Source organism: Aethalodelphis obliquidens, unplaced genomic scaffold (assembly GCF_003676395.1).
Source record: "Aethalodelphis obliquidens isolate GAN/ISIS:26980383/991018 unplaced genomic scaffold, ASM367639v1 scaffold92, whole genome shotgun sequence".
NCBI lineage: Eukaryota > Metazoa > Chordata > Mammalia > Artiodactyla > Delphinidae > Aethalodelphis > Aethalodelphis obliquidens.
In genome coordinates, this window is record NW_020838036.1 from 534,365 (window position 1) to 557,659 (window position 23,295).

The window sequence follows — 23,295 nt, forward strand, 5'->3', positions numbered from 1 at the left end:
CTAAATGTAAGGCCAGAAACTATCAAACTCTTAGAGGAAAACATAGGCAGAACACTCTATGACATAAATCACAGCAAGATCCTTTTTGACCCACCTCCTCAAGAAATGGAAATAAAAACAAATAAATGGGACCTAATGAAACTTCAAAGCCTTTGCACAGCAAAGGAAACCATAAACAAGACCAAAAGACAACCCTCAGAATGGGATAAAATATTTGCAAATGAAGCAACTGACAAAGGATTAATTTCCAAATTTACAAGCAGCTCATGCAGCTCAATAACAAATAAACAAACAACCCAATCCAAAAATAGGCAGAAGACCTAAATAGACATTTCTCCAAAGAAGATATACAGATTGCCAACAAACACATGAAAGAATGCTCAACATCATTAATCATTAGAGAAATGCAAATCAAAGCTACAATGAGATATCATCTCACACCAGTCAGAATGGCCATCATCAAAAAATCTAGAAACAGTAAATGCTGGATAGGGTGTGGAGAAAAGGGAACCCTCCTGCACTGCTGGTGGCAATGTGAATTGGTACAGCCACTATGGAGGACAGTATGGAGGTTCCTTAAAAGACTACAAATAGAACTACCATATGACCCAGCAATCCCACTACTGGGCATATACCCTGATAAAACTATAATTCAAAAAGAGTCATTTACCAAAATGTTCATTGCAGCTCTATTTACAATAGCCAGGAGATGGAAGCAACCTAAGTGTCCATCATCAGATGAATGGATAAAGAAGACGTGGCACATATATACAATGGAATATTACTCAGCCAAAAAAGAAACGAAATTGAGTTATTTGTAGTGAGGTGGATGGACCTAGAGTCTGTCATACAGAGTGAAGTAAGTCAGGAAGAGAAAGACAAATACCATATGCTAACACATGTATATGGAATCTAAGAAAAAAATGTCATGAAGAACCTAGGGGTAAGACGGGAATAAAGACGCAGACCTACTAGAGAATGGACTTGAGGATATGGGGAGGGGGAAGGGTAAGCTGTGACAAAGTGAGAGAGTGGCATGGACATATATACACTACCAAACGTAAAATAGATAGCTAGTGGGAAGCAGCCGCATAGCACAGGGAGATCAGCTCGGTGCTTTGTGACCACCTAGAGGGGTGGCATAGGGAGGGTGGGAGGGAGGGAGACGCAAGAAGGAAGAGATATGGGAACATATGTATATGTATAACTGATTCACTTTGTTATGAAGCAGAAACTAACATACCATTGTAAAGCTATTATACTCCAATAAAAAAGTTGCAATTCTTTTCGGCTGTTTTATGTTGAAATTTCCCGCCTCAAATGGTTAAACCTGTGACCTTTTGCCTCATATGGGAGAATTACCTCCATTCCCTGCTTAGCACATCAGACGGAAAGTTACATGGTGTGCTTTCTGTTTCATTCACCCCTAGCTTTACTATCCTTGATGGTTGCTGAAGTATCATTTAAAAATCATGTTGTCTCTTGCGTTCCTGACAAATTTTGTTTTTCTCAGCTTTTCCAATTCCAAATTCTCCTATAGTTTAGCAAAACAAATTACCTTTGGAATCATATATACCTTTTTAGTCCACTGTATATGCAGGAGAACAGATAAGCAGATTTGACTATACTCGTTGAGTTTCTCCAAGCATAGCACTTCTCTTAACTCTTTCATCCTTTTGATATCTAAGTGTCAGGGGTCTCTTTCCATTTTGATTATGGAATTTCACCCTCCCTCTCCTTCCCTCCCATCTCCTACAACCATCATTTCTTCACTTTTACCATAGTTCCAATATCTCATTTACACTTAACACAAGTCCACTCCTTATACTCTCCCTTCAAATATCCCTACCTAGGCTAATCCTGAGTAGTGAACTACCACTTAAGCAGTAATAGCACAATACTTCCCTCTAGAGATTGACTTAGTGGAACTTTACAGATAATATAAGATATTTGAAACATTTTTAGTATTGCCTATGGCTTTTTTGCTTTTTGAAAGAGAAGAACTGATGCAGAATATTGATTTGATCTTAAGTCTAAGGTATTTTGCTCTGATAAATGACATGACATTATTTATTAATGCCCAAGAAAAGACATACCAGAAGGCTATTATAAAATACTTTAAGGTTCTATCTTTAATTATAATTTCTGGCTAGTAGATAAAGTTCTCTCTGCTATAAAATACTAGATTTTGTTGCTCACTGATAGTGCTGCAACTTACTTTTAAAGTTCCTAAATAATCAAGCTTTTGAGTACAACAAATTTTTTTCCATTTTAATAATGCAACCTCCTTGATAATGATGGTGGTTTGATCAGTGCCTTCCACAGATCTAATTTCTTCCTCCCTCATACATCCTAAATGCTTTGTTTTTACTGCTATACTGTTAATAAAATGCTCACCCTAAATTCAAGTGTGGCTATATCTGTTTCCTGTCTCATCAGCTAACTGTGATGCAGCTAGTGTAGCAGAAAGAGCAGTGAAGCTAACATTAGAATACCTGGATTACAGTATTTGTTTTATTACTTAGCAGCTGTGTGAATTTATTGTCTTAATGATCCCTGAATTATGGCATGGATTTTTGTGCTGCTGCCAAGTATGAAATAGTTTGAGACATGGATTGGAAACTCAAAATATGTGATCTCTGTAACATTTTAGTGGGTGTGGGGAAGATAGAATATTTGAAATGGAAAATCTTGGACAAAAGGTCACCAGAGACCTTAATAAATTACTTAAACTTCCCGAGACTGCTTTGCTATCTATAAAATAGATAATGATGATGCTTACCTCACAGGATTGTTTAAGGGTTAACTGAAATATTGTATGTGAAAGAGTCTAGCCCAGTGTCTGGAAAATGGATGATGTTAATTAATGTTTCCTAGGGTTGGAGTCCTCCCTCCACTTCCCTCCTCCCCCGCCCCCGAAAACTCCAAAATTCAAACATCTTTCAAGATGCCCAAAAGGCACCACTCTACGAAGCCCTTCCAAACAACTTCAGGCAGTATAGCCCTTTGGTTAAGAGTGCTGGGCTTCTGGAATTAGAAAAGACCACCCAAGTTTAAAACCAGGTCTGCCATTTAGTAACTTCATGACCTTGGGCAAGTTATTTACCCTTTCTGCATCTAGGTTTCCCACCGGTAAAATGAGATCATCATGGTACATATCTCATAGGGTTGTGAAGTATTAAATGAGATATGCACATAGAGCACTTAGCACAGTCCCTGACACTTAGTAAGTCCTCCATAAGTATTGCATAGTAGAAGTAGTAGAAAGTTTCCTCTTCAGTAAAATGTTAATAAAAATGCCTCCCAGGGTGTGGCAAAGTTCTGCTGTAAAAGTCTTTTAAACTGTAATGCTGAACAAACGTAAGGGATTGGTGTATACCTTAAGATATATGGGGCAAAGTTCTAACCTCACTTTTATAGAATATCCCTTCCCTGCACTGGAGGGAAGGGGGTAATAATACCCATTATTAATTAATAGGAAATAAAACCAGAAGATACGTCCGCGGGAAACAAGCAGCAGAAGCCCAAACAGCAGTATTAAGAGCAGCACCCGCATACCGTACCTCGACAATTCCCAGTAGTTCACCTCTAACGCCCCCCTTCCCTTGGAGCCGCGCAAGCGTACACTGATTTTGCTCCTCTCTCCCTCATGCCCCCGCCTCCAACACCCCCCCCCCCCCCCCACCCCCCGGTCTACCCCACCACGCAGGCGCATCTCCTTAAATCCTGTCCCTACCCCCCTCATCTTTCTCTGCATTTCGTTCCCCCTCCTCTTCCAGCACCTCAGCAGGTTCAAACTCTTCTGCGTGAGGGTGGCGGTGATCGAAAGGTCACGTGATGAGCATCCTGCTGCCCAACATGGCGGAGTTCGACACGATCTCGGAACTGGAGGAGGAGGAAGAAGAAGCGGCAACGTCGTCGTCGTCGCCGTCGTCGTCGTCGTCGGTATCGGGGCCCGACGATGACGAGGAAGATGAGGAGGAGGAGGAAGAAGAGGAGGAGGAGGAAGAAGAAGAGGAGCAGGTGGAGGATACGCCGCCCCCGCCTCGGGTAGTGAGCGAAGAGCATCTGCGGAGATATGCCCCCGACCCTGTATTGGTGCGGGGCGCCGGCCACATCACTGTGTAAGCGAGAGGGAGCCATGGGGTTTGAAAAGGCTGAGATTTGGCGACAGAGGAATAAGGCAATCGAGGGGCCTGTGGAGTGGGGGAGGGCTGACTGAGGCATATAGTTAGGAAAGGACACCTGGTCTAAATGGGGAAACTGAGGGAGACAAGTGTAAAGGAAGTGAGGAGAAAGCAAATGTGATGCACCAACACCGGGTAAAAAGTGAGTATAGGACAGGGAAGTTAGGGGGTTGGGAGCCAGAGGGATTGGAGTAGGGGTGAGTCTCCTTGCTTCTGTGTATGCTGGCGATGAACAGTCTTTAAACTGCAGGATGTACCAGCGGACTCTTTGCCGCCAAGATTGATGTCTGGTGGAACATGGTGACAGCTGTAACAAGTGACGAGACCTAGGCTTGGACTCTTCAAAACAGAAACATAATATATTTTGTGAATAACATTATAGAATATCCACCCATCCATGTATTCATCCATCCTTTCTTCCTATCTAATCCCTTTGTAAATGAATTCAATAATCCTTTCCGTGTCTTGATCACTCCTCATTCTGACGTTTCTTAAATATCACACAATTAGAGGTTCAGGTTGAGAAGTAGCTATGAAACGTAGAAAGAGCAATGGATTGAGAGTGAGGGCTCTTGTATGTTAGTCCCAGCCCTGCTTCTTACTGGCCCTGTGACCTTGGTCAGGTTACTTCCCATTTCTGGGCCTTGATTTCTCCATTGGTAAAATGAGGGGTTTGGAGTAGATGGTTTTTAAAGCCTTTCAGCTCTGAAATAATTTAACATACCTGCAGGAGATTTTGTATTCCCAAGTATTAAATATGCAAACATTAAATATATATGGAAATTAGTCCCCTAGGAGCTGAGAATGATTTTTTGAAAACTCATACGGAGTTTTTTTTTAAATTGACATCTTGGATCATATTTGAGAAAATAAAAAGGGGGAGGGACCTCATAGAGTAGTAGTTGTCAAAGCACAAGAAAAATTTAATGGTTCTCTGGTCTTTGAAGAGTGCTTTCTCGTTTTTATGTGCTTGGACAGTAAATACTTGGAAGTTTGAATATTGTGTCATGTTCATCCTCTTAATTATGCTATCATTTACTGAGTTTTCAAAATAGGACTATTTTTTCCTATCAAGTCATGCTGCCTGTAATTTTGATAATGGCTCACCTACCCCTCTTTCAGTTGAGTTCATATTATCTGAAATCATATATTATGCACCACTTCCCCCCGTCATGTTAGCTTTTAATTTTAACATGCTGAGTATTTTAATTGTAATATACTTTTGTGATCTTTGCATGAAAAGTATTAAGGAAGATTTCGAAATTGTGGAAGAGTGTGGGGAGATTTTTAGACCTGCCTTTTGGTTAGGCAATTTTAACACAATTTTTCTTGGTCCAAGAATTTTGCAGATAGCCTACAATGTTCAGATGCCAGCTTACTGCGCTGTTTTATTTCCATTCCTTTCATCACTAGGGAAACAATTTATTACTCAAATTAATTATGATTCTGGTACCAAAGGTTACTTTCATGCAGATTATTTCATATGATCAAACAGAAAAAGGCTTTTTATTCCAGTCTATAATTTTATATTCCAGCATTCCTCCCCTTCATTTTTTTCCTAAAATTCAGAAAACAAGGAACAGGGAAGAAAACAGAGTTTAGGTTCCCTGAAACTTATTTGTGGTTCCATTCTACTCCTCACACAACCATGAAGTACTTAACAACCTATTTTCAATTAAAAGCAAAGCACTGACACTTGCCATGCCCAGGCCCTTATGATAGGTGTAATGATCTTCTCAGCTTAAAAATTCTGGAATAAGGAGTGTGAAATAATGGTGCTCATAGTAACTGCTGGTATTAATTGAAGCCAAAACCTGAAAAGCAGCAAACCAGTACTTGAATTGCTAACCAGCGTACATAGTTTGGAAAATTACTTAGTTGTATTGTACACATTCTCTGACCTAGAAAGCGTGTTTGATGTTAAATGAGAAACTGGTCTTTCTATGATAGGAAAACCTTCCTTACAACAGGTAAAGTAAGATCCTTAGGAAATAGTTAATCTAATTCTGAGACGTCTAAAATATCAGCCTCTTTAATTTTTTTCTGGCATGGGAGTGTTAGTTGCCCTATCTGAATGAAATATTTCTCATTCTCTCCCATTCTTATTTTTTTCATTCTTCGTGTAGTCATCTGTTCTTTAGAGGATGTTGTTTCTTTTCAAAGTTTAAAATTTGAGAACCATCACCTCAAATTCAGTATATCTTAAACCCAATTTATTTTCCCTCCCCAGATTGTCTGTGCATTCCAGTTTCCCCATTTCTGACCCTGATACTGCCATTCCAATCTTCCAGGGTAATATTTCAAGTCCTTGAGTCATTTTTAACTCTTCCTTCTCCTTGAATTGCCCTTTGCCAGTCTGTCCCAGAATTATGTCATCATGCCTTTTAAAAGGTCTATTAGATCATTCATTTTCTCCATTTCTACTGGCACCTCTCTAGTTTGGGTTGCCATCATCTCCTGCTTGAATTGCGGCCACAGTCTGCCACCTCTCCCCACCCCAGTCCATCTGCATGCTTGTGCCAAACTAATTTTCGTAAAACACGGTTTAATCATGTCACTTTCCTGCTGAAACACCTGCACTGTATCTTAATTAGGTTTGAATTCCTGTGCTCTCTTCCTCTACCCTCAGAGATCATGGAGTCCCTCTGCTTGTTCAAAACTCACCCCTCCATTTATGCTTTCCATATCCTTCTCTTCCAGCCTCCTCCCAGGCAGCACCTCTCTATATATTACCTCACTCAGCCTCTCTGTTGGCTCAGCCTGTAAACATATTCAGTCTCTCTAATTCTTTAAAAATAAAAGCCTTCCTAGACCTACATTCCCCATTAGCTATTGTCTAATCTCTCTTCCTTCTTTCTCCAAATTTCTTAAGAGTAGCTACATTCACCATATCTATTTCCTCTTCACCCTTCTGTAATCTGGATTCTGCCACCATGACCACAGACAAACTGGTATCATTAAGATCACCATGACCCTCCTGTTGCTAAATTAGTGGGCATTTTCAATTTCCTATCTTTCTGGTCCTCTCTGCGGCATATAATGACTCCCTCTTTCTCAGAAGCTTTTACTCCAGGGGTCATAAACACACTGGCCTTCAGAGGCGAGACAGGTTACAGAAAATAGTGCAGCATGAGTAATGATGGGGCCTTAGTTGAACTGGAAGGTATATGTTTTGCCTAAAGGTATTCAAATTCTGATTTAAAAAAAAACATTTTGCCAGCCAAACAAATCTAGGAATTCCTTGGCCATTTCACTCTTCCTGGTTCTCCTTATATTTTTCTGGTTATTCCTTAACTGCCTCATTCATGGGTTTCTTTTCCTTTCTTGCTCCTTAAATACTAGTGATCTCCAGGGTTTTGTTTTCAGCCCACTATTCTCATTCCCTGCTCTATCTAGATGGTCTCATCTTGACTCTCATGGTTTCAATTATCTGATGTCTCCCAAATATGTATCAGTATCTCTATACCAGACTCTGTTCTGACTCTTATCTGGACTTCCTCACCTAATGGCTCACTGACATCTTAAATTCAACGTACTCAAAACAAAACTCATCCTCCCCCTCTCGCATCCCCTCACACCCCCATCCCAACCCCTCAAAAAATTCCTCCTATTTCTGAGTTCTCCAACTCAGTTAAATGGACCTCCTCCTATCCCATTATTCATCAGTGGTTCCTCTTTCCCACTCAGTTTTCTCACAGCTAAGCAATCAGTGGGTATTAGTAATGTATGACCTAAAAATTTCTTCTTTTCCTCCCTACCACCACTTCCCTGATTCAAGCCCCTTTCACCACCCTACTAGTTATCTTGCCTTCATCCTTGTCACCTCCAAATCTATTCCTCAGCCTGCTGCTCAATGGAGACACCACTTTCCTGTTTAAGACTTCTGTGGTTTCCCCTTCATCCATAGGATCGAGTCTAAGCTCTATAACATGGAATATAGAACTGGACCCTGCCTATCTATCAGCCTAATCTTTTGACATTTCCCTTTACTGCTTGTATTTTCTTATTCACAGCATGCTGTTTATCTCTTTGCCTCTGCTCAAGCTGGGGCCTTCATCTAGAATCCCAGTACCTACCACCCTTACCTCATAAGTCACCACCTCCTGCAAGTCTTCTCTGCCCTGAATAAATTGGAAGCAGAAATGGCAGGACAATCACTGGTTCCCTCTGAATTCTCAGTGCTTAACACAGTGCCTGCCCTGAAGTAGACACTCAGTAAAAGTGAGTTGAATAAATACTGGTTCACTTTAGTAAAAATATGCCCACCATAGTGTGTGCTGTATTATAGGCCCTCAACAAATGCTAGTTAGTTGAATCATCCTCTGGAGAGTATTTGTGTTTCTGAGCATAGATACAATACTACCAGATTTGGGGTGGGGGTTATGGCATGTCCTTACCTCTGAAAGGTTTGTTGAGCAAGACTTTATGTGTCAGAATACCCCTGTGTGCTTATATCATCTTTACACATTGGTTTTCTCGTTACTTATCAAGATATCATTTAATGTCTTATCAATCAATTATAATTTTTTGAGAAGTCGAATGACCTAACCAGAATAATTGTAATTCCAAATCTGAGATGATGATGATCATAAATGGGTATTTGGGTATCTTTTTTCAAATTAAAAATTTTTTAAAGTGTCATTAAGGCAGATATATTTGATGTGTTACTCATTGCTGTATATATACCCAGCACAAAGAACAGTAACTGCCATCTTCTGTGTGTCAGTATGCCAGTATGATGGGCACTACCATTTAAATATTGTATAACACACCTAAAATATTTTATTAAAAGATACAAGAATGCCTTTAATATATATATAAATGGCTAAATTAACTCCCACAGATTTGAGGTTTTACAAACAGAAATAATGAAATGTCTCTTGTAAGTATTGTTTCAGAAATACTATACATTTGAGTGATGTAGCTTAGTGTCTATCATTTTTCATCTTGACATTTTTAGGATGAATATTTGGATCTTACATCTCATGAGATTTTTTTTCTTATTTATAGGTATTACCACACTCTTTATGTTACTTAAAATATATAGATATTTACCCTTGATAATACAGCTGTATAGAAGTTAGTAGAGATAAGAGGTTACCAATTCTCAGAAATATATAAAATTCTCATTAAAATTAATCTAAAAGAGCTGAAGTGATTATATACAGAATTGAAAAAAGATGCCCAAATTTGCCAAACAGTGCATTTCTGCAGAAAGTTAGAGAGCACTACAAATATTGATACTTCTCTAATCAGTGAATGGAATGCCTTTTCTGTAAACAGCTGTCTTTGAGGAATTACAGTGAAGCATTGTTAATTTGTGTTTGTATAAGGTAAGTATTTTATAAGATTTTAGGCTTTGAGAATACTGAAGCTATGGTAACTTGTCATTTTACAGGGCAGCAAGACATGATTATTTCCATATGGAAGATAAAAGAAATTTAATTTTTTAAAATCTCTTTTAATTGAAGGGCATAGACTTTCCTTTTTCTTGTTATAGTAAATAGAGATCAGTGCAGGTTCTTCAGAATCAGTGTTACTATAAGTGCATAGTTTTCTAGTGAAATGGTTTTTGTTGGCAGAATTTTACTACACTTTGATGTGTTTTCTTAAATAACCTGAACACATAAACTTAAATTTGAGCAAGGTTTTCAAAGGCTGATGTATAGTCATTTTCAAAAGAATTAAAAACAGTAAGGGGTATAGGGAGGGAGAAAAGAGGGAAGAGCAACTAGAGGACCCATCCTTCTTTACCTCAGTTTCCTTTACTCCAAAGAATTGTCCAAGAAATTAAAATTTGGGGCATTGGAGACACTTAACAAATAAAATACAATCATTAAGAACCACCAGCTGTGTCAGCTTCAAACACATAATAGGCTCTATATTTAATGAAGCCGATAAAATGACAGTGTGAGCAGTTCCCAAGTGCCTTTGTCTAATGCTGAAGAACCCCACATCTTGACTCATGTCTGTCACTGATCAGTAATGGGTAGATGAGCTTGTCTAACCTCTGTGGACTCACAGTTCTTAACTTAATGGTTTACTTATGAAACAAAGCTGAGGTGTTCATTTAGCAGGAGCCATTTCAACATTTTCCTAGTAGCTACTAAGTAAAATGTTGTGCCTAAGATTATTTAAATACTCATTTTAGGTGCTGAATATCTAATGGAGAAGTTAAAGAAAGAAATCCCTGGTAGGCAAGAACAGAATTGCTACTACCTTTTAGCCCAAATTATGAGAATATATTGGGCCTAGTTTACCTATCTTTATACCTTTTGAAGTAGATAAATGTAGGCCATAATGGAGTGTTTTAAGAAGTAAAATGACACTTTCCTTAGCACTTCTTTTTTTTTTTTTTAATTTTTGTCCACACTGCATAGCTTGTGGGATCTTCATTCCCCGACCAGGGATTGAACTTGGGCCCTTGGCAGTGAGAGCAGAGAGTGCTAACCACTAGACTGCCAGGGTATTCCCTCCTTACCATTTCTAATATACTTTTTATATTTTAGAAAATACAATCCATTTTTATATTAGAGAAGAAAATTTGTAATGTGAATTTAGCAAGCAGTTTTTGAGAACCTGAGCACTGGGCTAAGCACTATGAAGAATACAGAAAAAAGAAAGTACAGGTCTTGGTTTACAAAGCTAACAGGAAAATCTCCTTTAAGGAATTGGTGTGGATCAGCGAAGAATAAAAGAAAATATTTTATTAAATTTTGAATTGTGTAGTACAGATTAAAGTTGGCTATGAGTGTTCAGAGAAAGGGAAATCCATGAAGGCTTGCAGCAGGGGTTGACTTGAGTTTTGAGGACTGCATTGGATTGAAACTAGGGAGAGGAAGCAAGAGAAACCACATGAGCAAAGACGAGCCAACACAGCAGTGGCAATGGAAAGGAAGGAAATGATATGAGAATGATTTCAAAGGAACAAATAACAGGACTTGGGACCACCTGGATATAAGCAAGGTGCAAAAAATAGGAGAGGGAAGGTCCAAAAAATACCAGGGTCTAGGTTAAAGAGAGTCAATGTGCCATTGATAGAGATGAGGAATTTGGAAGGGGGGAGCCAGTTTCCAATAAAAGGTAACTTTTAATTTTAGACGTGTTCACTTGAGGTGTATTATTTTGTAGCACGATATCCAAATGGAAATAGTTATTTTTGTTGTTTTTTTTAATTTATTTTATTGAAGTATAGTTATTTACAATGTTGTGTTAATTTCTGCTGTACAGCAAAGTGATTCATTTATATATATGTATATATTCTTTTCCATATTCTTTTCCATTATGGTTTATCACAGGATATTGAATATAATTCCCTGTGCTATACAGTAAGACCTTGTTGTTAATCCATTCTATATATGCTAGTTTACATCTGCTAACCCCAAACTCCCACTCCATCCCTCCCTCACCCACCCTCCCCCTTGGCAGCCACAAGTCTGTTCTCTATGTCTGTGAGTCTGTTTCTGTTTCATAGATAAATTCATTTGTGTCATATTTTAGATTCCACATATAAGTGATATCATATGGCATTTCTCTTTCTCTTTCTGACTTACTTCACTTTGTATAATAATCTCTAGGGCCATCCATGTTGCTACAAATGGCATTATTTCCAAATGGAAATTTTTAGTATGCAATTAAAGATGAGGGACTAGAGCATGTTGGGAAATATAGAACTAGAGATATAGATTTGGCATAGAAGTGATTGTCAAGGCTATTAAAAATAGATGAACTGTTGTAATTCCTTGAGAAAAAGGAGCAGATGACTAACAGCTAAACTTTGGGAAAAGACAAGAGTGTTAGGAGAGAGTGAATGAATCGGAGAACGTTAGGAAGGAGTGGTGAACAGCATCATAGGCTGCAAAGTCGGGGGGAAAGTTCTGAGAAGAGGACATTGAATTTGGCACTAAATAAGATGAACTTGTCTTTCTAAATAAATTTACCAAATAAGGGATTATTTTCAGTATAGTAACAGCATCAAAAGAGAAATTTCAGAAGGTTAGGGACTTCCCTGGTGGTCCAGTGGTTAAGACTCCACGCTCCCAACACAGGGGCACGGGTTCCATCCCTGGTGGGGGAACTAAGATCCCACATACCACACGGCACAGCCAAAAAAAAAAAAAAGCCAGCATGTTCATTCAAAAGGTTAAGAAAGGAAGGGGTAATATTAAGGAAATGGAAACAGTGGCAACGAAAGTTCATTTGTCTGGTGATAAATGCAAAGAGAATAGCAAAGCTAAAAATTTTTTAAATAATAGAAATATTCCATGCATTTTGAGGAATACATCTGTCTATATTCTCTATGTATTTGATATGTAGTAAAACAATGGCAACTGGGAAAAGCTATAATGGCAGCAGTCTCTAATGCAGGTAGGAACATATTATTAACGTTGTATCTAAAAGGCAAAAGGGGAATTCCTTGGTGGTCCAGTGGTTAGGACTCAGTGCTTCCACTGAAGGGGACACAGGTTTGATCCCTGGTCAGGGAACTAAAACCCCACATGCTGCACTGCACGGCCAAAAATAAATAAATAAATAAATTGGATTTTTTTTTTTTTTTTTTTTTTTTGCGGTACGCGAGCTTCTCACTGTTGTGGCCTCTCCCGTTGCGGAGCACAGGCTCTGGACGCACAGGCTCAGCGGCCATGGCTCACGGGCCCAGCCGCTCTGCGGCATGTGGGATCTTCCCGGACCGGGGCACGAACCCGTGTCTCCTGCATCGGCAGGCGGACTCCCAACCACTGTGCCACCAGGGAAGCCCTAATTTTAAAAAATAGAAGACAAGCTGTACGAATGGAAATAGAGCTCTGCTTTCAAATGTATCATGTCTACTTTCTATAAATGAAACCTGTATATATTTCTTTGTTACGCAATAAGAATTAACTGTGGAATAATGAATTCAATTACATCTTCTTGACTAGTGATAAGGTCACTATTTACCTAAATATGATTTGAATGAAATATGTTTCTTGCTCTATTAAATATTTGTCATGTTACTGATTGCTTAGTTAGTACATAATTACAAATATATATTTAATACTAGAGTATCAGTTTCTCAAACAGCACATGAAAGTTGCCATAAAAATTCATGTACAAGAGTACCATTTTATTTTTAAGTTTGGTTATACTCCTCTATGTATAGATTTAAGGGGAATGTTATGAGAATGTTATTATAAAAATGTTATGCTCTCGTTGTGTGTTGTACTGACACCTAGAGAAGTAATGAAGTTTTTTAATGAAGTGAAGTTCTTTTTATAATTGCTAATTAATTTTCTCAACTCTTTTAAAGTATAGAATTTGTTGTTTTAAAATACATTTTAAACATGCAAGGTAAAATATATTTATGTACAGATATGTACCTTGCTGCTAGCTGCTAAATATAGTCTTTTGCACAAAAAGAGCACAAGGATTGGCTTGTGTCCTTGAAGAGGAGCTGTTAACATAAATGATACAAGGAGACTGTGATTCTCACAGAGAGTTTTAATAGGACATTGGATTCTTAAGATGTCTTTAAAGTGACCCTAAGACCAAAGTGCAATAAATCAGTAGAATCAAACAGGACATACAGTAGCTTATTATTCAACAAACTTTTATTAAGCACCTACTAGATTCCATTGTGCTAGTGGAAGCATAGTGGAAGATAGCAAAGTAAATAAGCCATAGTTTCTGTTCTCAAGGAGCTTAATATAGGACAGAAAGAATTTAGGGATTAGCATTTGAATTTTGGTTGCCTCCTTTTACTATGTGACTTTGGGCAAGTCATTTGATTACTTTTTGAAAAAATTTTTTCTGAGTGTCAGCTTCCTTCTCTGTAAAACAGAGATAACAATACCCCTCTTCAAGGGTTGTGAATTTTAGAGGTAATGTATTTACCTAACACAGTGTCTAACCCATGGTAAGTAGATAGTTACTGGTAACTGTTACTATTATTGTCTACCTCAAAAGGAGTTCTTATTAAATGTTAGTGTTTTTTGCTTACACTAACATAAAATTGTAGTCACTCTGATATATCATCTAACATGCAGGAAGTGACCTTTGTTATTCCTACCAAAATCAATCACCAAGTAGGTGAAGGAAGGCTTATAAAAAATCATTTTGACTTAGTACAGATTTCAGTGAGTGTACTTGAAAAAAGTCAGAGCTTTTGAGGCTGGGATCTGTTTTCTCAAAATTGGTTGAACATATACATAAAAGCCATTCATAAGGATCAACCTTTGAGTATCTGAATAGTAACTGATCATAAGTTGTCAAGCTCTATAGTTCCAAAGGTTACATTAGTTTTTATTAGGAATTTTCATATATCCACAGAAGTAGAAAGAATAGTATAATCCACTCCCATATATAACCCATCAGCCAGTTCCAACAGTTATCAATTAAAATGGGTTTTAACAGAGATGTTTCAATCAAAAGTTGTGATATTTCCAGCTGTATGTCAGTGTTTCTCTATTATTTTTTAATCTCATATCATGGTTCTAGTTAGAATCCTACTTTAACATTGGCTCCTTAAGTTTCTTTTACTGTTAATTTGGATTAATAGTCAAAGGTGTATTTTCTATAAATATCAAATTATTTTTAGGACGTGCTTTTAGGTCACAACATCAAAAGAAAAATGCATGGCTTTGTAACTTTTTTTAAGGGCAAGAGTTAAATATGCTGGGTAGAATATATTTTGTTCTGTCTTTGTTTTTAAGGTTTGGCTTGAGCAACAAGTTTGATACTGAATTTCCCTCAGTTCTAACAGGGAAGGTAAGTGAGAGTTTGCATTGAACTTTTCAATTCTAAAAGCATTGTTTTATGACTTATTTAGTGTTATGACAAGTGCTTTGACTCACTGTAATGAAGTCTGATAATAAGAGGTCAGGGTAATTGGAGGCTATGTCGTTAGTGACTGAAAGCTGTCTCCATGACTACTAGCATATGACCAGTTATTTTGTTCATGTCCATTAATGCCAGCCATTACTTACTTATCTGTTCAGTTTTTCCAGTTTTGCCTTTTTTCTCAGCACTGGTAGCTGTAATTGTTTTCATTTAGGTCAGTAATTTCCAATGATTTTAGAGTTAACGAAGTTATCAGTGTTCAAATTTGTAACACTCTATGAATTTTAGTGTCCTGTGATGTGATTTGTTATACATCAAAAAATCAAATTTTTGGTTGGACATTTTTCTGTCATTTAGATAGCTTGAGCTTCTACAATTGGATTCACTGCAATAAATTGTTATTACCTTTTTGTTTCCTGGTTCCTCTACACCCAGTAGTATCTTCTAGCATCGACGCTCAATATTCAAAGACTTCCTAGGATTCAAAACTGTTTGGAAAATCCTCTTACAACAGTAATGTTAACTTCTAAACCCAAAGGAAAAAGCTCTGACTAAGGCAAAAAGAATAAATAAAACTCCTAGCGTATTGTCAGGTACTTATTAGCTTCACAATGTAAGTTTGTGGTTGTTATTGATAATTCTTCATCAGTATATCCCAGTTTCACCCTGATTGTTTTTCCACTTTTCTCTACTCACCAGCTTTCAATTTTAATTGCTTTTGCTACTTTAACCTTCTTCATCTGAGTAATTGTTTGTTCTTGGTCCCATCGATAATTTGTTCTCTTTGATTGTTGACCTTTTCTGTCTCTCCTGATATATAATGTCAAATCATTCCATATAGTACTAAACAAGTGGTGATAGTCTCTAGGTAAGTGAACATTAGAAAATATGTGGCCATTTATCTTTTTAGGATACAAAGAGCCCTTTGGTTTGAGATTTTGGCCTCACTCTCTAGTATGTTCTACCTTCCTATCCTGATCATTTAGAATTATTCACCAATTTAAGCAGCAGTTCAGATTTAGATTTGTGTATATGAATTAATCATAAATGTTTTTTCCAAGGGAAAAAATAGCTATGGGAAAAAATCTCTTGAATAGTAATTTGTCTGTGGAAAGATGGCAAATTCAATATTAAAGAGAATGTGAATTAAAGCATCTCCAGTGGAAAACTTGTTCTTTATGTTTTCCTTGATGCTGCTGCATGTGTTGTCTGGGCAGTTACATCCAGCTTTATTATTGGTTTAGTTAAAAAAAGTTTGAATTATAAATACAAGTAACTCTAGAAAATGAATAATCAAAAAATATGTCAGAGAATAGAGTTCCCAGGTGTAAGAATTATCCATCTTTGAAATTGGCCACTTTTATGTGCTTGAGGAATCTTCAGAATATTTCTTCACACCTCTTCATTTCTTTCCAAGCCTTCTAAAACTAGCAATTCCACCAGCATAAAAGATAGTCATTTTTTAAACTAGGGAAGTAGGAATATTAAGCTGCCTTTGGTATGCATTTACACAACCTAAATGATCTGGATATGAACTGTTCTTAAAGATATCCATTCTTTTCAGGTGACCGTTTTCGTAACACATAATGATTGGATATTTATTCTAGTGTGCATTATTTAAATGCACAAAATTTCTCATAAATTGAATGAGGCATAAATGATACAGTGATGTTTTTCCTAGTTTAGTGTTTGGTGATGAAAAAAACTAAAAGGAATTCTGAAAGTCTGATTTTTTTTCAAAGTCACATGATAACTTTATTTTCTCTTTATTTATTTTCTCTTTAATGAGATTATTTTTCTCCGGTAGGCACTATTTCATTTGTATAGGTTATTTTGGATTATCAAAATGCATCTCTGATAACTGTGGGGTCTTGAGAGGCAAAAAAGAATTTGCATGTTTCAGAAAAAATCTAAAAGAAAAAAAAGGTTTGAATTCCAGACTTAGCAGCAGTGTAAGTATATTTCAAAATGAATAAATGCAGTAGGTAAAATAGAAAAATAAATCTGCATTTTACAAAACCAGTATTCCAGCATGAGTGGAATTCTATATAGCATTTATGCCTAAACTAAGCAAAATTGTGGAGTGAATTCTGAAAACCTCAAAAGCCATTTTGTTAAGCTCTGTGACTCAGTATTAATTTTGTGCTTCTTATGTATTAATGCTTTTAATATAAATAAAAAGATAATCTTTTATATTAAGTTAAGGAAAGATTGTTTCCTCCTTTCACTGAAGATAAGTCCTCCTGTCGTGATAGGACATATCAAACAGGTGTATACATACAGATTCTGGTGACCAGAAAATGAAAGAACCACAAAACTTCAGAAAAGAAATAAAAGCTTCCGGCCCTCAGCTTGAAACAATTAAATGGTGTTACAGGGAGATTAGTGTGCAATGTTGGGAACCATAAACCATAAAATCCACCTTTACTATTGCGATCCAGTATGACAAGTGATTGATTGGGTTGTGTTCCCCATGATTGAAGGAGGCAAATCAGTCCTGCTGGGTTTTGCTTAGATTTTCTTCTGTTTGCAAAGTCTCTTGCATCCTGTTATAAAATATTATGACCCTTTCCCCCACCTTTATGATGTGGCTTTCTTTTTTCTTTCTAAGAAAGTCAAAAGGAATTAAATGTTTCTTTACAACCTGCCATTCAGCTACAAAGTAAAGGGCTTCCATCTAACCTTCATTACTAGAAATACTCAATTATATGGAAGTAAATGAGTAAAATGTTATTAACTCTGATTCCACACAGTTAACTAAACATTTCTTTCACATTGTTTAAAATCGGGAGTTAACCAATTCTCATTTCCTATGCCTTTATCTCTGTTTTATGACTTTTACTGTTATTCAAATACAGATTTTTTTTTCAAAGACAATTCTGGCTTCCTTTTAAAGTCAAAATGAAGATTTCAGTTTATTCTTTGAAATTCTAGTAAAAGTTTTCTTTTCAATATGTTTCTGTTATTACTTCAAAAAATTTGAATTCTCACTTTTAGTAACTTGAATGTTTTAGTTTTTAATTTGTCCATAGTAAGAGAGTACAAACTGTGAATATTATATGTTAAAAGTGGAAAGTATTGGTGGAGAAGAAGGAAAATTGCCACATTTTAGAAATGCTTTTGTTAATTCATTTCCAGAAGCATGTAATGAAAGATAAATCTTATAACAAATTTTATATACCTTGGCATATAATTTACTTCATTCACAGTGTTTTAAACAAAAATCAAATTTTACATTTTGGATTGATTCATTTCTGACTTTAGCCTCATTCTTTACTTTTTCTCGTCTGTGCTTACACGCTTTTAAATAAAAGTTTTAAATAAAAATTTTACTTTTTAAACATAAATTTAAATTCTACTTACAAGCACTTAAATTTGTAAATGGACAGATTTAATAATTTTATGAGTTTATATCAAAATTTGCCATATTTAAAAAATGTATTAGTGTTTCTGGATACACAGTTTAAAGAAAATTGATAATAATGTTATATTACAGATTACAGCTAAATATATAAATATATTTTCCTTATTTTAACTTCCATTTGCTTGCTCAGTGGCTCACTAGGAAAAAATAAGTTGAATATCACTCTTTGAGAGGTAAATTTTAAGATAGCAACTTAGTACCTTGATTTTACAAAGAACATCTTTTCTCTTAAGAATTGAAAAGCATTAAATTTGCATTCAAAATGTAGCAGTTTATCGTTTTGTTTATAATAGACTGTGTAGCAAAGCTGTGGAGTTTTAAGTTACCTGATACAAACCTTCAGGTGATACTCGATGCAAAAAAGAGCTTTGCTTTTCTTTCTCCAAATCTAGTCAAATACGATTCGCTGACTTCCTTTCTCAAAGCATTCTAGTTAGGAGGTCCTTTCTAAGGTATAATTTCCATTCCCTGTGAGGTATGTAATAGAAAAATTATTTATTTCATTTTATAGATGGGAGACTAAAACTCACAAAAATTAAATGAACTTACCTAGGATTTTTTATAACTAATAAGAGACTAGAATCTAGATCTTGACTTGTTGTCTCAATGTGCTTAGCCTGTTGGTGTTTTCTATTTTCAATTATAAGCCATGGTTCTCTGAATTTACTTTCATATTTACTCCAGATATTTAGTCATTTATTTGGAATTCTTTTCACTCAGTGATTGTCTTTAGGTCATATTGGAGAATGAAATCAGTTTAGTTTCCTCCTGTAAATACAGTTTTGAGCCTTACAATTTCACAACTTGTTAACATATTAGGAAGAAAATCTAATTTATAGGTTAAGCGATTAACATTATTGGGTGGCATGAACAATTCTAATAAAGCTAGTATAATTATTTAATGTTTAAATCATGATGGTACTGAATTCTGTGGTCATGTATCTTTCTAACGTCTGCTAATAGGTATGTATTGTAGTATTGATTCTAAGACATGTTTATTAAAAGACAAAAATGTAATAAATTGATTCCTGTAATACAGTTTTTACTTGGAAGAGTTATAAAGCTCTGTATTTTTGATACCAAACATGCTAGTGGGGTTTTTATTTTACAGCAGCTTATTTTTCCTAGTAATTTCATAATTTTTGCTTGCACAACCAGATGGCAGAATTTTTTTCCCATAGATTTTACAGTGTGACAGCTTTCTAAATGAAAGGGAATCATTTTTGTGATCCAGAAATGTGATTTCACTGAAAGCAAACTATTTTTAGTATACCTTTGAATTGTATAACCTTCAAGCAGAGTTTTTTGTATAAATCTAATTATGCCTGTCATGCTCTTGCCTTTGAACTGACTTTGTCATTGTTTACAGAGAGGCACAAGCAGCCACTTCCAGGAATGGAGGTAGTAATTAAAAATATTAAATTTGTATATTTAAGGATCTCTGAACTTCTAAAATTTATAGCAGCTATGAGTCCATTTTATACTAATATTAAGACTGTGTTTTGAATGTGATCAGTCCTCACTGTCTTTTGTTAGTGTAGCTTTTCCCTACAAACAATGGCAAGTGTTAAAATTGCTATCTTGCAAATTTGCCAGGGAGAAAAGGTTTGAGAGTTGCCTTTTTAAAGATAATCCAGAAATATTGCTGAGGTCTAAATTTAATTCTATTTACTCTGGTAGTATTTAGGTTTTATTGTTGTATTATGCTTCTAGTCTTACTCAACCTTTAGTCTGAGTGACTGGAGACTATAAATAATATTGCTTTAATAATGAGAATATTTGTAAGAAAACTGCTTAACAGGTATCCTTTACCACCAATGTTACTGTTGTCATTTTATTGTTGATAATTTCAAAAGACTGTTTTCGAACATGAGAATAAGTTCTGTAAACATGAAATTATATTGTTTTGCTTTCTAATGTCATCCAGGAGTATGTAATACATATTTTTTTGGTATTTTATTTTTTTAACATCTTTATTGGAGTATAATTGCTTTACAGTGGTGTGTTAGTTTCTGCTTTATAACAAAGTGAATCAGTTATACATATACATATGTTCCCATATCTCTTCCCTCTTGCGTCTCCCTCCCTCCCACCCTCCCTATCCCACCCCTCCAGGCGGTCACAAAGCACCGAGGGAAAGATAGGGAGGAAATATATTTAGACGTGTAATTCCTTAAAGTACTTGTAATAAGACAAACATTTTCTTTAGATTTAGAGACAAATAGTAGAAAGCTGCCCACAGATTGTTAAAGATTGCACCCTTGTTGTAGGTGGCCCCAGAAGAATTTAAGACCAGCATTGGCCGTGTGAATGCATGTTTGAAAAAGGCTCTCCCAGTCAATGTGAAATGGCTGCTGTGTGGTTGTCTCTGCTGCTGTTGCACACTGGGTTGCAGCCTGTGGCCCGTTATTTGTCTCAACAAAAGAGTGAGTAACCATTTTATTGTGTAATAATAATGAGCTAACGTTTATTGAACACTTGCTGTGTGCCAAGTACTTTACAGAATTTATTAAATTCTCATAACAATGCTGTCCTCATTCTAGATATAAAGAAACTCGGGGTCAGAGAGATTAAGTCATTTGTCCAACCTTTATCAACGCTTTATCACTTAATATGGGTTCAATCATTATTTTAAATAAGTGCAAAGTAAGTGGAGTACTTAAGTAAATATAAATGTGACTGGGCTACTTATTCTTTTTACAAAACCTGAAGCTATGATTTAAAGTATTTCCAAGCCACAGGTATATGGGAGAGTTTCTTCTGATCTGAAGAAAGGCAGAAGTGAGAGTAATCTACAAAGTTGGTAGGGGAAATCCTTGTTAATTTTGAACATGTCAAAATAACATTCTGACATGACATTACCAGTTATGTCATGGATTTAAGACTACTACATTTATCTCGTCTTCTTTAAAATTTTATTTTGATCTTTAGAATGATTTTCCCCCAGTGGGAAGATATTTTTAAACTTTTTAATTGAAGCCAATGAGGAAAATTAATTCATTTTACCTACAGTTATTTTCCCTGTACCACATTGATGATTTCATTTAAACTTCTAAATAATAATTAGCCTACTGAACCATATTCAACATCACAGCACCTTGTGGGGGTATAATTAGTGATGCAGTTGTTTCATAAACCAAAAAGATTCCCAACAAGTACTCATTACATTTTCCCCTCCATCTTTCTCTTGCCCTTCTTAATGTCTACTTCAAAAAAACAAATAATAAAATACTGTCACCCCTATAACTTTTTGAATGGAAAATTAGACATTTTATTAATTCTCTTGGTCACTACCAGTAGATCAGTGCTTTATTTTAAATAGAGCTTAGTTTATTGTTTGTCAAAGCTTGAACAATGTTCTCAAATGGCTTTCTGTAAGTTAAAAAAAATGACAGCATAAATTTCTTTCTTTAATTGTCATATCTTTTAAAAGTTACAAATCAATAACTCCTACCCATCCTCATTATTTTTAAAGCCTCAATGTGAATTAATTATGGGATTTTTTCATCACACAAATATAGCCAATTTCAATTACTTAAGAAGAGTTTTTGGTTTTAATATTATCCAGGATCTTTTTTTCTGATGACCTGTTTACGTATTTGCCTCTTTATTAATACCTCCGCCACAAGGCCTGAAATAGAAACAATTTATTCAGTCATGTATTTTACTATGATCACTACTGATATGAAATTAATACTGATGCTGTGATTTCTTCCCATCTCCCACTACTTTGGTTAGGAATTCATATTGAAATTGAGGCATCAGTGTATTCTTAGATCACTAATCTGTCAGTTTTAAAAAGTTTATTTAGTACAGATATGCAAACAGTTGTCCTGTGGGCTAAATCCAGCCCACTCTGTTTTTTAAACATTTAAATCAGTTGCCAGCATTTAAAAATTAGAATATTTAAAGTAAAATTTGAAACAGCCAGCGTCTCTTGTAAAATCTAAAGCTCTGACAGTATTGGACCCACATGCCTATCTTTCAGCAATTAGCCCTTGCTGAGTGGTGGCTCCTTCCTTTAAATAGGACACGTGGTCTCTGGTTCACCATAGAACTACGCAGCATTTACATTATCTGCCTTGCTCTGTACACTTTATAGTTATGGCCGTTGATTTTGTACATACTATGTTAACACACTAGACAATGAAGCACCAAGCACATGCTGGTAACCTTGTACAAGCACTGTCCTTTCTGGAGCCTCAATTTCCTCACCTATAAAATCCAGATAATATTAGTTACTTTTATGGTGGTTGTGATGATGAAGAGATTTAAGGCCCATCACTGCTTTTTTTTGTCCACATGGAGAAATAAAAAATAAAATACAACAATTTAAAAATGGCTCTAGCCATTTCTAACGGGGTATCTAGCTTCATAGAAGTCACGTCTGTGTTTATCCACAAAATAAAATGGAAATAATATGATTAATCTGCCCTGTGTCACAAGGTTGCTGTATAAATGAATGATTGTAAAATGTTTCCAAGAAAAGAACTTCTTTGTAAACAGTCTGCCTTGTGAACTTTTTTTTTTTTTGGCCAGTATACGTCATGGACATTTTTTTCCAGCAAATTAGTTGAAAGAAAAGAAATACAGACCAGAATGCCCTGAGCTGCTCTTAGTCTCTCTTGGCTCTGGTAGGATTCTAAGCTTACATGACATATGAAATGAAGGTCTTTGTTTACCCATTCTTACATTTACCACTGTGTTATTATAGTCAATTTTCAGGCCTAATCCTGCCACCATCCTTAAATTTGATATTACTTTTAACATTTACCTTTTTTGCTATAACATTTGCTAAACTGAGAGGGATGTTCAGAGGGAAGGGACTGTTATCTCAGTCTTACAACATGAACATAATGTTGTTTTCCT

At 36.0% G+C, this 23,295-nt stretch overlaps 1 protein-coding gene across 1 annotated transcript in view; it reads left to right on the top strand.

The window, feature by feature from the left end:
• Positions 1-3,691: 3,691 nt before the first annotated feature.
• CHIC1 (cysteine rich hydrophobic domain 1) overlaps positions 3,692-23,295 on the top strand; it is a 37,838-nt gene continuing 18,234 nt past the window's right edge. Inside the window, exons 1-3 of the mRNA XM_027095621.1 lie at positions 3,692-4,124; positions 14,876-14,930; positions 20,697-20,852. Coding sequence (XP_026951422.1) covers positions 3,838-4,124; positions 14,876-14,930; positions 20,697-20,852 — 498 coding nt within the window. The 5' untranslated portion in view covers positions 3,692-3,837. The remainder of the gene's footprint in view (positions 4,125-14,875; positions 14,931-20,696; positions 20,853-23,295) is intronic.